The sequence below is a fragment of the Coloeus monedula genome, assembly GCF_965178545.1.
Source record: "Coloeus monedula genome assembly, chromosome: 4".
NCBI classification, from domain to species: Eukaryota; Metazoa; Chordata; class Aves; order Passeriformes; family Corvidae; genus Coloeus; species Coloeus monedula.
In genome coordinates this window covers 73008362-73022049 of record NC_138784.1, presented here as the reverse complement: position 1 = coordinate 73022049, position 13688 = coordinate 73008362, and the positions used below count along the sequence as shown (strand labels likewise).

At 42.4% G+C, this 13688-nt stretch overlaps 1 protein-coding gene across 3 annotated transcripts; it reads left to right on the top strand.

The window, feature by feature from the left end:
- Positions 1 to 541: 541 nt before the first annotated feature.
- On the top strand, positions 542 to 12897 carry RBM17 (RNA binding motif protein 17). Of its 3 annotated transcripts, none has more exons than XM_082281039.1 (12): positions 542 to 576; positions 1784 to 1924; positions 3053 to 3169; positions 4050 to 4216; positions 6094 to 6188; positions 6715 to 6771; positions 8449 to 8590; positions 9548 to 9699; positions 10338 to 10411; positions 10746 to 10844; positions 11156 to 11228; positions 11374 to 12897. In XM_082281039.1, exons 2-12 carry the CDS (start codon positions 1802 to 1804, stop codon positions 11475 to 11477), a joined length of 1203 nt encoding a protein of 400 aa, XP_082137165.1. In that variant the 5' UTR covers positions 542 to 576; positions 1784 to 1801; the 3' UTR covers positions 11478 to 12897. The 3 variants fall into 3 exon arrangements, with proteins under 3 accessions (XP_082137165.1, XP_082137163.1, XP_082137164.1); XM_082281037.1 differs by having other exon boundaries at positions 6091 to 6188; XM_082281038.1 differs by lacking the exon at positions 542 to 576 and adding an exon at positions 1290 to 1385 and having other exon boundaries at positions 6091 to 6188.
- The last annotated feature ends 791 nt before the right edge of the window (positions 12898 to 13688 follow it).

Sequence of the window (13688 nt, the reverse complement as noted above, 5' to 3'; positions counted from 1 at the left end):
CTGCCCTCGGTTCCTGTCACTGTCACCACAGAGATGCGTGCCGGCCCTCCTGCTCTCGGGGCCATGCTCAAGACCCCCCTGAGGTCCCCCCTCAGCCTCCTCCCGCTGCACAACCCAAGTGCTCCTCAGGGCTTCCCCTCCACACCCTTCCCCATCCCCGTGGCCTCCTTCGGACGCTCTCCGTGGCTCAGTGATTCTCTGATTCCATAAAAGCTCAGAGCGCCGATTACACTCGACGTGCGCTGTGCGAGCCCGAAGGAAACGGGGCTTCGTATTCTTCGGGTAGGCAGCTTCTTCGCGACTGGGAGGGCAGCTGAGGCGGGGGGCAGCATTCCAACCGCCTGCTCCGCTCCCTCCCGCATCTCCCAGTCTCCGGGAGCCGCTGTGCCGCGCTCCCAGTCCCGTACTGGCGCCTCCTGGGGACGCCGTGAGGGGTGGGAATGGCGGGGGTGCCGCTCCCCCCTCCCGCCGCAGGGGGGCGCTGGCGCGGCGGCGGCGCGGGGCGCAGTGCGCAGGCGCGGCCCTTCCCGGCGTCCTCAGCGCCGGCTCATGGCGGCGGCGGCGGCGCCGGGGCGGGTGAGCGGCGGCTCCGGGCCCGGGCCCGGCCCCGAACGTGTGGGGAGGCGGCTCCGGGCCCCGCGGCATGTGGGAGGGCCTGGCGGGGCGGGTGTCCCACGCTCAGCGGCTCCTCGGTGGTGTTTGGGCCTGTGTGGAAGGTGGGGGGGGGGACGTCAGGGCCTGCTTCGCCTCTTCTGTCCCCACATCGACGGAGGTCGCAGCCCGTCCTTTCTTTTATCGTGGGGACAGCCCCTGTGCCTCGCTCCCTTGTCCCTTCCTCGCGGTGACAGCGCCCTTCCTGCATTCATCCGTACATCCATACATTGTTCGCGGAAGGGCAACGGAGCCGGGGAAGGGTCTGGAGCACAAGTGTGAGGAGGAGTGGCTGGGGGGGCTCAGCCTGGAGCAAAGGAGGCTCAGGGGGGATCTTGTCGTTCTCCACAACTGCCTGGCAGGAGGGGGCAGCCGGGTGGAAGGTCGGGTCTGCTTACAGGTAACAAGCGACAGGACAATAGGAAATGGCATAAAGCTGCGCCCGGGGAAGTTCAGGCTGGCCATTAGGTAGAATTTCTTAATGGAAAGGGTGGTTAAGCATTAGAACAGGCTGCCCAGGGAGGTGGTGAAGTCCCCATCCCTGGAGGTGTCCAAGGAACCATTGGATGTGGCACTGAGTGCTCTGGTCTGGGTGACAAGGTTGTCTTCAGCCAAAGGTTGGACTCGATTATCTCAGAGGTCTTTTCCAACTTGATTGATTCTGTGATCCCCCAGTGCATCCTGTCTCCCTCTGGACAGCATCACTCCTGCTGCCTAAATCCAACTGCTCTGTGGTAGGTGGGAATTCCTACAGTGCTCTGTCCTCATCCTGTGAATCTGTGCGTTTATAACCCCTGCTGTGTTTCATCCCGAGGACAGATGTTTAATAATCTTCAAAATCTCTTAGTTCTTTGTTGCAGTAAACTCCATTCTGTTGAGCCCTAATTGTTCATATTCCATTGCGGGAAGAAATTAATTCTTGAACAGTTTTCATTACCTTTCAAACTGTTCCTTTTATACAGCTTTGCTCTGGTTATATGTATTTGCCACTAGCCAGAAAAAGGTCAATTTTCTATGCCTTTAGGAAAAGTAAAATAAAATATGGTGTACCTATACATGCAAGCTGTTAGCAGATAACCTGGAAATAGGTTTGTTGTGTCATCTGGAGGTATTTTTTCCTTTTGTCTTTCAGTTTTAAATTGAAGAGAAAATGTCACTTTACGATGACTTGGGGGTTGAGACCAGTGATTCCAAAACAGAAGGCTGGTCCAAGAATTTCAAACTGCTGCAGTCTCAGTTGCAGGTGAAGAAAGCAGCTCTCACACAAGCAAAGGTACAGTCCCTTTGTGGTTTTGCTTTCTGTTTTTCTGACTTCTTTTGTGTTCAGTGCATTGTGTTTGTGACCTCATAATACCAGTTTGGGGTAATTTGCTGGGATTTGTCTATGAGTTTGTAGCAAAGAACCTGGCAAAGCTGAGGGGGGAAAGGGAAGATGCATTTTTCTTGATGTGTCTTAGAGGGAGTGTTGCAGAATTAAAACTGAAGGAAGCACTGATGTATGTGCTGCAAACTTCAGAGCTTTTAACAAGCAGAGCCAAAAGCTGATCTTCAAGTTTAGCTTTAAAGATAATGAAATTCAGCTCTTTAGGATTTTTTTTTTAATGTAAGTAGGGGTCACACTGTGACTGATTATTTACACATTTGCATCATTTTATGGTTGTTATTTAAAAGGCTCTTGGTGCTAACCTGCAAATCATTATGTATTAGAAATTTTTACAGCAAGTGTTCTCAGAGTAGATGAAAGGGAGGAGTACAAGCTAATTCTTTTTAGACTGTGACAGAACTATTTTATCTTTTTATTGCTGCTGCTTTTTATGTCACCCTTTTTCTTTGAGCAGTGTTGATATTTTGGTTCTGGCAGGACAGGAGTGCTCTGTGGGGTGTGTGGGTTCTGTAGAGAGATTAATTAAAAAAGAAGCAGAAGCACTGATGCCAAATACTTAAGTAGGCACAGCATTTTTTTCCCTGGAATTACTCCTGATTTGTGCTGCTGAAATTGGGGGCTGGATTTAGTTGATCCTTGGAAGAAACTGCATGGATGAAACTTACTGATTGCTATATTAGTTATATTCTTTGTCCGTGTAACTGATGTGCAGTGTATCCATAGCCTAACAGAAGAATAGGATAGGATTAGAAAACTCAAGTTCAGAATAGATTAAAATATTTTATCTGATGATAAATGGGAAGAACAGTAGATCTTTGGGATAAGTCTGAACTTCTTAAAAACTAACTCAGTTCAAACTCACCTGAAGAGGTTGTATGGATTTCTAATGGGTGTTCCTGGTCCCAGTGAGAACCAAGGACCATTCACCTACCACTGCAATGAGTATATCAAGCAAGCTCATTTTTAGAAAACTGTATTATCTTTTTTAGACATTGTGTGTTTTGGTGATTTTTGCAGAGTCAGAGAACAAAACAAACTACAGTCCTTGCTCCAGTGATTGACCTGAAACGAGGCAGCTCCTCCGATGAGAGACAGATAGTGGACACACCCCCTCATGTAGCAGCTGGGCTAAAGGTAAGACCAGGGTGGCTAAAAGTCCAGCTGTTAACAAAGGTTTTGGAAATTAAATGTTTCCTAGTGGTAAAAAAAAGTGATTGTTTTCTGAGAATGTTTTCCTCTGCTTAGAGTTTTTAAGTAACATTTCAACTTTATACAGACTTCCATGTGGTACAGCATGGAATTACCATAGTTAATGTGCAGTTATAAAGCAGTGTTCTTAGAATCCTGGACAGCTTCGAACTACCTAGCAAGATAGCAATTTGGGCAGCTAAATAATGACTGTAACTGTGATTGCACCAGTGTTGGAACTGGACCTGTATAACAATCAACTGAAAAATAAATGAAAGCCACCTAACCTTTTAAATGGATTTCTCATGGTAAGGAATCAAGAGAAAGTTTGTCCCTGCAGCTTTTTCAAAGAAAAAGTTCTGAAATGGTTCTTTCAGATTAGAGAAGAGCAGTCTGTGTGCCTTTGTTGGTACTGTATTAATAGCAGCTGATAAAAAGCCTGATGAGATTGTGTGGGAGGACCCTGGCAGATGGTTGCAGCAGCAAGATGCCATAAAGCTTCTAATAATGCATTAATGGGGTTTGAAAATTCTTGCCCGTGCTGATTTGCTGCTGCTTTGCATTTGACAAGGGGAAGGGGTGGTTCTTTCTTCATGGGAAAATTTGAGATAATGAGAGACTGGATGAAATGCTAGTTTTAAGTAAAGCCAAGATTTCTTGTAGTACCAGAGGGATTAGGATATTACCTATAGTAGAAGGAAGTCAGAAATCAGAAGTCAGGAATCAGAAGTGTTACATTTTTGCTTTCCAACTGAGTGTTGTTTTCAGATCTCAGCTGAAAAAACTCCTTTTTCTTTTTTTTTTTTTTTTTTTTTTTTCTCCCCAGGATCCTGTCCCCAGTGGTTTTTCTGCAGGAGATGTGTTGATTCCCCTGGCAGATGAGTATGATCCCATGTTCCCAAATGACTACGAAAAAGTGGTGAAACGTCAGAGAGAGGAACGACAGCGGCAGCGGGAGCTGGAGAGACAAAAGGAGATTGAAGAGAGAGAAAAGTAAGGCTTTTGTTTAAACTCCTGACATATTGACTCTTATGTAAAGAATAGACATGTCAATTTGTTTCATTTTATCTCTCTACTTTCAGGGAAATTCGTAGAGGTTTTGTGAATACTGCATGCTTGTAGAAACAAGTGCAGTGTTTTAATTAATATGTTTTAATGCCCCTGGTAAAAATCACCTAACAGTGCAAAAACAATAAGAACTATCAGCTTTGCAGCCTCTTTGGCTGAAAGACCTTTGTCAAAATTATTCTGAATTTACTTTGTTTCAATAATAGCAGCAATATTTAGGTACTTCATGCATCATTATCAGACTTCCACCTTGCAGGTGTTTTAGAGTATTTGTTGTCAGTGCCACCTGACTACAGAAAAACCTTTTCAACACTCAGTGATGAACCATTCTTTTTGCTTCTAAAAACTACAAACTGATCCATGAATGCATTCAGTTTTACATGTGGCTAGCAGAGCCTTTGAGAGGCATAGTTGCATTTCCTTTTTTAATACTCTGCAGTCAGTAATTTAATAAGTTAATTATGTGTTTAATACTCTGTTGTCTTTGGAGAAAAGAAAATACTACTTTATTTTTAATGCCCTTTCCCTGAAATAAGAAATCTCTGTAATCACATTAAGGAAGTTGAATGCAGACTCAGTATCTGATTGTTGTAAGTGGTAAAAGGTCTGCCAGCCAGGCAGAAGATTACATTCACTCGTTTTAAGTGAAGTGAATAAGTTGTCTTCATCGCAGTATGAATCATCTGAAGTCTGGAATTACAGTTCTGCTGCCCTGTTTAGATTGTGGAAATTAGTATTTCTAGTCATTGGGACTTCTCTCTTCTCTTGGATATATCTTTGTTGTTTCGATGGAGAAGGAATGCCTGAGGCTCTGTCCTACTGGCATGCAAGACCTCAGGAATCTGGGGTGTCATTCCTACAGTTTCAGCATTGATTGCTCTTTAGTCATATTTGTACTTGTGTGTGGGCCAAGAGTCTTTATACATATAAACATAGAGAAAAGAAGTGAAAAACAAATAGTACATTCTGATTTCAAACTGGGGGAAATAATCTCAGTCAAACCTGCATTAGATGTGTGCTTTGGGATATCAGGCTGTACATTTGATTTCAGAGTGTATAGATTCAGAAGTTCTGTGTGGTTCCACAGTAGAGCTGTTTTTAGCATCCTGTAGCACAGTTTTGGTGGCTGTGCTAGGAATGAGATCTGATTTATGCACTTTGTGCTCTTAACTTTTGAGGAAAAGTGCTTTTCGTTTTTGTTGTAAAGTATTAAAATGAGTAATTTCCTGATCACATTAGATAACAGCTGAAGTGCAAACAAATCTTGAAGCATTCCTTACTTCACATTAAAAGTTATGCCTGAATCTTATTTTAATTAAGCTTCTCAGAAATCTGATGTTTAAGCATGAGGATTTTTTTAAATTGAGTAAATCATATTACTCTGTATTGCCTGTGATGGGAAATGTAAAAGGGATTCTGTGCAAAGCAGGGTGATCAATTAATGTCTGTGACCCTGCTCTCTGCTCCATCCAACACCTGTTCACTGCAGTCATTCAGTCACTCTGGCCTCTTTGGACAAGATTTATTTGGGTGCTTCCTCCTTTCCATACATTCTTCTTGGCTGACTTGCAAGTGGAAAATGATCTTGGTTTAGATCCATCTTCTGTTTTACCAAAAATGCCGCATGAGGATAAAAGCAAAAAAACAAATGGTGAAGGTGTTTGCTTGCACTTTCATGGGAAATGTGTTAAATGTCAGTTGGATGGAGCAGAATAATTCACCTTGCACAGGTGGGATCACAAACAAAAGCAAAGAGTTGATTTCCATGGTTTCTCATCCTAACTTGCTGTGTCTCCTAGAAGGCGTAAAGACAGACATGAAGCCAGTGGGTTTTCAAGAAGACCAGATCCAGATTCTGATGAAGATGAAGATTATGAAAGGGAGAGACGGAAAAGAAGTAAGGGAACTGCTTATGGTTTTGGTGTGGAAAGAGAAGAAAAAGAGGGAGGGGGATTCACAGTCCTGTTTCATGGATTCTGTATTTCTCTGTCCTCACATGAGTACACTGTTAATTCTGAGCCTTTAGAATTAATCTGGCATTTTATTACAACATCATATAATCCAGAAGACTGCTATTTTTCCATGGAGATAGATGGCAACCAAGTTATTTGTGAAAATACCTCTATTTGCCTTAGTTTGTAGATACTTGTTGTAAGTTTCTGCATGGTGCAGGTTCCAAGGAAGGGGTGAGGCATGACATAAAATCAGGCTGTGAGAATCACTGTCAAGTTTTCACTATTGCAGGCTTTCATTCCTGCATTTGTTACTTCAGTCCCCTTAGAGCTTGTCAGGTGATGTGATCAGAAATACGTCATTGCACAAGCAAAATTAAGCTTTACTCTCTTTCAGCAACAAAGTTACAGTAAATAAATCAGGTTTGTTGTGATATCCTCCAAATGTGTTGTGTTCCATTTTGCTCATAGGTATGGGAGGAGCTGCCATTGCACCACCCACTTCTCTCGTTGAGAAGGACAAAGAACGTGAGTGCTCCAAAATCCTCTTCTCTAAACCCAGCAGTGTTAATTTCTCACTCAACTTTCTGTTTGGTTAAGTCCTCCTGCTTTTCCCATTGGAGTTTTTTGTAGCAGCAGTACATGAACAAGTTCTTTGTTGTTGTGGGGAGGCTGTGGGGGACCTGTGATGCTGCTTTGCTTCACATCTCTGTTCTGAAGGATTCTTTCTGTATTGCTGGACAAGTGGTTTGGCAAACTGGGCTCTTACCACCATGTGCAGCTACTCACTTCTGATGTGAAAAAATAAATGTCACAGGCAGGTTTCTCTGGATAGACTAGAAACCTCCACAGTGTGCAGGGGGAATTTTTCCATTGCTCTTTCCTTTAGGAGGTACTTAGTGAATGTCTTTTCTGAAGGAGTTATGCACTACAGACAGAATTTTACACGTTTTTCAGGGGTACAGTTTAGCTGAAGAGATTTGTGTGCAGTGGTGGTGTGAGGATCTTAGTTGTCCACGAGATGGCATCATCTTGCTTCCCTTTTTTTTCCCGTGCCTACCTGTTTTAAATTTTAAATTGGAATAATTAGCTGTATATTGTCTACTTTAAAAAATAGTAAGAAGATTCTTATGCACACAAACGTTTCTTTGGGAGTCCTCATTGTATTTATGAGAATATTGAAATGTAAAAAAAACCCCACAGCTTAAGTGAATGAAACAGCAGTGAAAGTGTGTGATGTGAGTAAACATTCAAAACAGAAAGCATTGTTTTGAGTAAATAATTAAGAGCAATTGAGTGGTGTCAAGGAAAAGTAAATATAGGCTGGAAATAGTAGAAATATCCTTATGGGGAGAGCTTTTAAAATGTGACATGGTCATATTTTAAAGAAACTTTTATATGGCTTTACTTGATGCTCAAATGCAGGCTGGAAGAAAACAAGAAAATATTGGTCCCATAGTCCAGTCCATCTCCTGTTTAAATAGGGATTGGTTTTCCTCATATGACATCCCCAGACATCACATCTGACCTTTTATTTGATAAGATACAAAAGCTAGTGTAGAAGAAAATACTCTGAAATTAAGTCAGTCTCATCAAAGTCCATAAGTCTTTTCAAAAGTGATTTACTTATTTTTTCTAGGGTTTCTATAGGTTTTGGGTTTTTTTTAATTTTGCCATTTGACTTGTCAGTGAAAGGTGGTTTAATAATCCATCCAGTATAATTGAGATATCCAGATCCATCTCCATCCCCAGGAAGAGTTGCAGTTCAGAAATTCCCAGTGAGATGAGTTGCATTCATTTTTTTTTAATAGACTGGTTTCTCTTCTCTGCAAATGTGCAGTGTATTTTTCTTACAGTCCTTGGGCCTTGAGTTCTGTGCATTGATCCTTCTTTTGTCATAATTCTGTTCCTGATGAATGGGAGTTTGTCTCTGGATAATCTCATTGTAGTGCAGGTGGCCTCTTAATGTTTATTTTATCCATTTAGTAAGAGGTTAAGAAGTGCATTATAGAGCTGTGGGAATCTATATCCAATGAGGAAAATCCAGAATAACTCAGATCTTGTTTCTGAGAGAGAGAAGTGAGGGGATGTTAAAACAGCACATGCAAAGGAAACATACTTCTGATTTGGATTTATATGGAAGACTTTTTTCATAGTTTGTTAAAATTTTATTGAAAAAAACCCAAGTGTGTTTGTTTTCTGCAGCTGTAGCATCATTCCCATATGAGGAGGAGTCGAGACCTCGGGCACCTTCTTCCAAAGCAGCAATTCCTCCTCCAGTGTATGATGAGCCAGAGAGACCTCGTTCCCCCACAGGACCCAGCAACTCCTTCCTCGCCAACATGGGGTAAATGAGTGACCTCTGCACATTTTGTGGGAAAAGGCATTGGAAGGTGGTGGAAACCAAAAGCTGAAACAGTTTGTCAGGAGAGAAGAGCACAACCCATTGCATGCATGTGGTTAGTCTGAGTTCAGAGAGTCCAAACTGGCAGGATACAGAAAAAATGTGTATCCTGGAAAAATCCAGGATTGACTGGATTGGGGGAAACACATCTGAGGTGGTTGCATTCAAGGCTGTGTTTTTAAGCCAGACTCCAGTATAGTGTTTATGGCCTGTATTTGGCCAAGTCAAACAATGCAGTATACTTGAAAACACAGGTGGCACACTGGTTCTTCTAGGTTTCTTTTCCAGCTTCGTCTTAAATTTGCTGCATACCAGCAAACTGATATTTCAAATCATTTCAGCTCTGCTTTGTTCAAAAATTCAGGAGTGTATTTGCATGAATGTAGCAGCTGTGGCTGCAAATCTGCCCATTTACTGTCCTGCCTTGTATGTGATGCTTGTGTTACTACTGTGGAAACAAAGTGAAGATGAGTCTATAGCTAAAAACAGCTCAGAGACCTCATTTTTGGATTTCGTGGGGGTTTTTAAATTGTCCAGAAAAAGATAATCAAACTTGGTACTGTTGGACCAGCTTGTGCATTGTTGCCATCTCTAGTTAGCAGTACCATGGAACCTTCACTTCATTGAAGAAAGGGCTAAAAATCTGACCTAACCTGCCTCACTTTGACCACACAATTGGCTGTTTATTCTGTCCCTTAGTGTTTTAACCTTTCAGCCTTACATAGCCATACTTTTTAGCCTTTTGCTTAGAAAAAAACAATTTAACTTGTAGTAGCTCTTGTGCTTTTTGCCCCTGTGTAAGGAGATTTTAGGAGGTAGAATATTTGAGCACTCAGCAGAAATGCAGTGTTAATGTTTTCTGGAAGAAACCTTTACTAACTGTTTTTTCTCTCTTTGCAGGGGGACAGTAGCTCACAAAATCATGCAGAAGTATGGTTTCAGAGAGGGCCAGGGGCTGGGCAAACATGAACAGGGGCTCAGCACAGCACTGTCAGTAGAGAAAACGAGCAAGAGGGGTGGCAAGATCATTGTTGGCGAATCTACAGAGAAAGGTAATTGTGTTCTACACCAAGTCTGTGAGAAATGAAGCTCCTGGGTTTTTTTGTTTACCGTCTGTCCTTGTTGAAAACATTGGAGTTGGAAAAATGACTTCTATTTGTTCTTGTGGAAATTTATCTTTTTGCAAAGTGATCCCATATGCATTTTTTTTAGCTCATCCTCCCCTTCCTCCATCAGCTGTCCTCCTTTAGTGTCAGGAAGCATCTTCACTTCCAGAGCTGATCCTGCTCTGCCCCAGTGGCTTCCTCCCTCTCACGTCCTATAGACATTGCTCTCATTTCCCTGCTCTTGTCTGATCTAGAGACTGCATCCAGGCTTCTGAGTACAAGTGATGGAAGTCAGAAGACTTTTAGTCTTCTAGTTCTTATGAATTATTCTGAACTTATGAATTATTCTCCTCAAAGAAATAGTACATTGTCAATATTCTTGCTTAATTCACATCATTGGAATTGATTTTTCTGCTTACTGTCATTCTCAGTAGCTACAAGTTGTGAATAACTGTTCCTCACCAATATGAAATGACATTTTGTGGCTTTTATTCCATTGTTTGATCAATAAGATTCTGATAAAAGTCCCTAATTGAGCTTTAATCATAAATTATTCCCTGATTCGCTGCTCTGTCTTCAAACAGAAACAGGCAAGAAGGCGGATTCCAACCCCTTGACTGAGATACTGAAATGCCCAACTAAAGTGGTCTTACTGAGGGTGAGTTGGGAGTAAGGGAACATGTCTTGGTGTTGGAATGTTTAAACCTCTGTTCCTGATAGAAGACTCTACACAATTCAAATGGTTCTGGCCTGCACCCACGTGGTGTTTTGTGTTCTGGGGGAAGTGATGTGACTTCCTGGGGTACAAGCTGTGACTTTAAATCAGCACTGCTTTAAATTGTACAGTTCTCTTGTCCTAGGGACAGGGACCTGTTTCCTTCTGTAGCTCTTAAAGTATTGGTAGTCACAGTTCACAGAGCATCTGTGATTCGTGTACACAGTCACCTGCACAGACTCCATCCAGTGAGCTGGGTTTATTCTTTGACTTTCAGAACATGGTTGGTGCTGGGGAGGTGGATGAAGACCTTGAAGTCGAAACTAAGGAGGAATGTGAGAAATATGGCAAGGTTGGGAAATGCGTCATCTTTGAGGTAAGAAATAATCTGTCTCTCTTTTTGGCTTCTCTGAAAGTAAACTGGGCACTTGTCCCTCGTGACTGGTGTGTTACTGCCTAAAGCTGCATACATAGAAGATCTCTCAGGGTCCTTTACTGTGTTGGGATTCTGGATTTTCTGTAAGATACAAATTTCCAATAATAGGAACTGGGCAAAAATCTCTGAGCACTGTGCTTTTGGAATCTTTTTATTTCGCTCTTTTCATTGCCTTTGTGAAGAACAATGTAAAACAGTATTTTTGCTACTGTTCTAATTACTTGTGGCTTAGGGTTTTTGATTTGTTTCAGATCCCTGGTGCCCCTGATGATGAAGCTGTAAGAATATTTTTAGAGTTTGAACGGGTTGAATCTGCCATCAAAGGTAGGATCCTAAATTGTGTCCTGTGAACCTCAGAGTTAACTTCTGTAGAGAGATTAAACAGTGTCAGTGGTCAGGCTGTTGAGTTAAAGAGATGTTTATTTTATTGAATTGCTGCTTGCTGATCTGCTCTTCGTTTCAATTCCAGCTGTTGTGGATCTAAATGGAAGATATTTTGGAGGCAGAGTGGTGAAGGCTTGTTTCTACAACCTGGACAAGTTCAGAGTGCTGGATCTGGCGGAACAAGTTTGATTTTAGAAATCTAGCTCAAGGTGTCATTGTTTTGGCAATCACGTTTTCAGCAGTAGGCTGGGAATAAAGAAGAGAAAAGTAGCTTTCCTAGCAAACTGGAAACAGGCCTCATTGAATGGATTTTACACATTCGTTGTGACTTACGTTTTTTTGTAATATAAAGCCCTTTGAAAGTAAGATTCACATCTGTGTGGTTTTGAATTGCACATTTCTGCTTACTGCTCTGGGGATCCTGGTTTTTTTGAGCTTTCAGATGACTTTGTCGAAAACCCACTGCTGAGGAGATGCTTTGTCTGTATTCCTGCTTTCTTTGTTCTGGTGCTTCATCATGGAGTCCCTGTGCTGGATCCACGATAAGTGTGAAGCTTTGGACAAGGACTGTGTGCTATGATCTTCTCTTCCCTGATGGTCTCTCTTAGTGTTAGAGCCTTGCTCTCCTGAGTCCTCATCTCTGCACACCAGTGATTTGGGTAATTGGACAGTTGCAGCTGGTTTGTTCTCCTGACTCCAGGACAATGCCTTCTGTGCCAGAATGGAGACTAAAATAATAAGGATTGAGTCTGTCTTCAGATCAAAAGAAAATCCATGTCTAATCCAGGGAAATAGAAAGAGAAAGGAGTTTAATGGGCTCTTAGCAGGAGCTCTGTGCTGTCAGGCACTCTGTGCTGGGAATATCCAGGGATAACCAAATACAGATTATTAGGCAGGGAGATGGGAAACTCCTTCATGTATCTGGCCAGCTGTCACAATCTCACTTCTTCTAATTCACACATGGGCAACTAACTTTGTTTAATCATTTCAAACCTGGCATTTGCTCCTTCTGTGTATATTTCTATATCTGAGGTCAAATACCATCAGGGTTATGCTTTTTTTTCCTTTTGGGAAGGAGTTCCTGTGGAAGTTTTCAAAGTAGGTGGCCACGGAGGGAAGTTCTTCTATGAAAATCTGAAGAGTTGACAAACTAAACTACTAAACACTACTACTCTTAACTTGATGTAAAATAGTACACAGCTCTCTGCTCCTGGTTTTATGTTTGCTTTTCGTTTGGGAACAGTATGTGACAAAGAGGTGGCAGGGGGTGACTCTGCAATGGTGGCAGTTGTCTCTGTGCCCCATTACACCCAGAATTGTGCAGATACTGAAATGCCTGGGAGCCCTGAGGGCATTTTAGCTGTTTGAAAGCTGATGCTGGATGTCTTCTTCCTGTTACACACAAGGACTGGGGGGAGGGGGGATAGACCTGTAGTTCAACGCTGTGAATATCTCCAGTTATTGCCCTTTTGTTGAGTTTTGGCCACAGATTTCTATGACAAAACCCTTGGGTCTTGTGTTTTGCTTATTTTGTCCGCTTGTGTTCCACCAAGCTCTGTACAAACATTTGCTTGTAAAACGGAAATTTTGAAAAAAACCTGGTATTTTACCTGCTGTGTGTTGGCTTCCTTACTCTGCTCTTGTGTTGTGCAAGGCCCTCCCTCAGAGCTGGCCACTTCTGCACCATGAGTTGGCTCTTTCTCTAATGCACTCTCACTGCAGCAGAGGTGAGGAACAGGCCTGACTCCAAAACCACAGGACTTGGGGCAAAACCAGAATCTAGATTCTGTTCCTGCCTTTGCTCTTCGTTTTCTCTTTGACTTCGAGCAACACTTCAAGGCCTTTGGTGCCGTGTAGTAAAACAGAGATGAGCCTGGTATGAATTAGCATAGGCTTGCTTGTAATACTCAAATAATTTGAGTGGCTGCTGTAGAAAGTTTAACCACTGGTAACAGATTTAGTGTGATCTGAGCTTGAAATATGACTTATCTTAAAGCAACGTGATTTATTTATGGCTCTTATTTCAGCAAATACCTCTTGAGTGACTAGGCTGTAAACATTTCCTGAGGTACACAGACTGGTTTTTGTGCCTTTAAGCAGCTGTTTTGCTTTTTAGCACCAGCTTCTGAGCTTCCAGTCTGATAACTTGAAGGTTTTCCATTTGCTGAGAATGGCTTTATTGGCAACTTTTGAACGATTTCGTTCTGAGAATCCTTATTGTGGTTGAAGACAGGGGTAAAGTTTATCCGTGAAAATGTAGGGGAGATAGTTTATTCATTTCGTATTTTGTGTAGGAGATTGATGCTATAAATGAGGTGTTTTTATGTACCAAGGGGACTCTAAAGCAAGCACACCTGAAGTGGAGGAGACCTACATCCCCTGAGTTCCATCTCTGGTGGG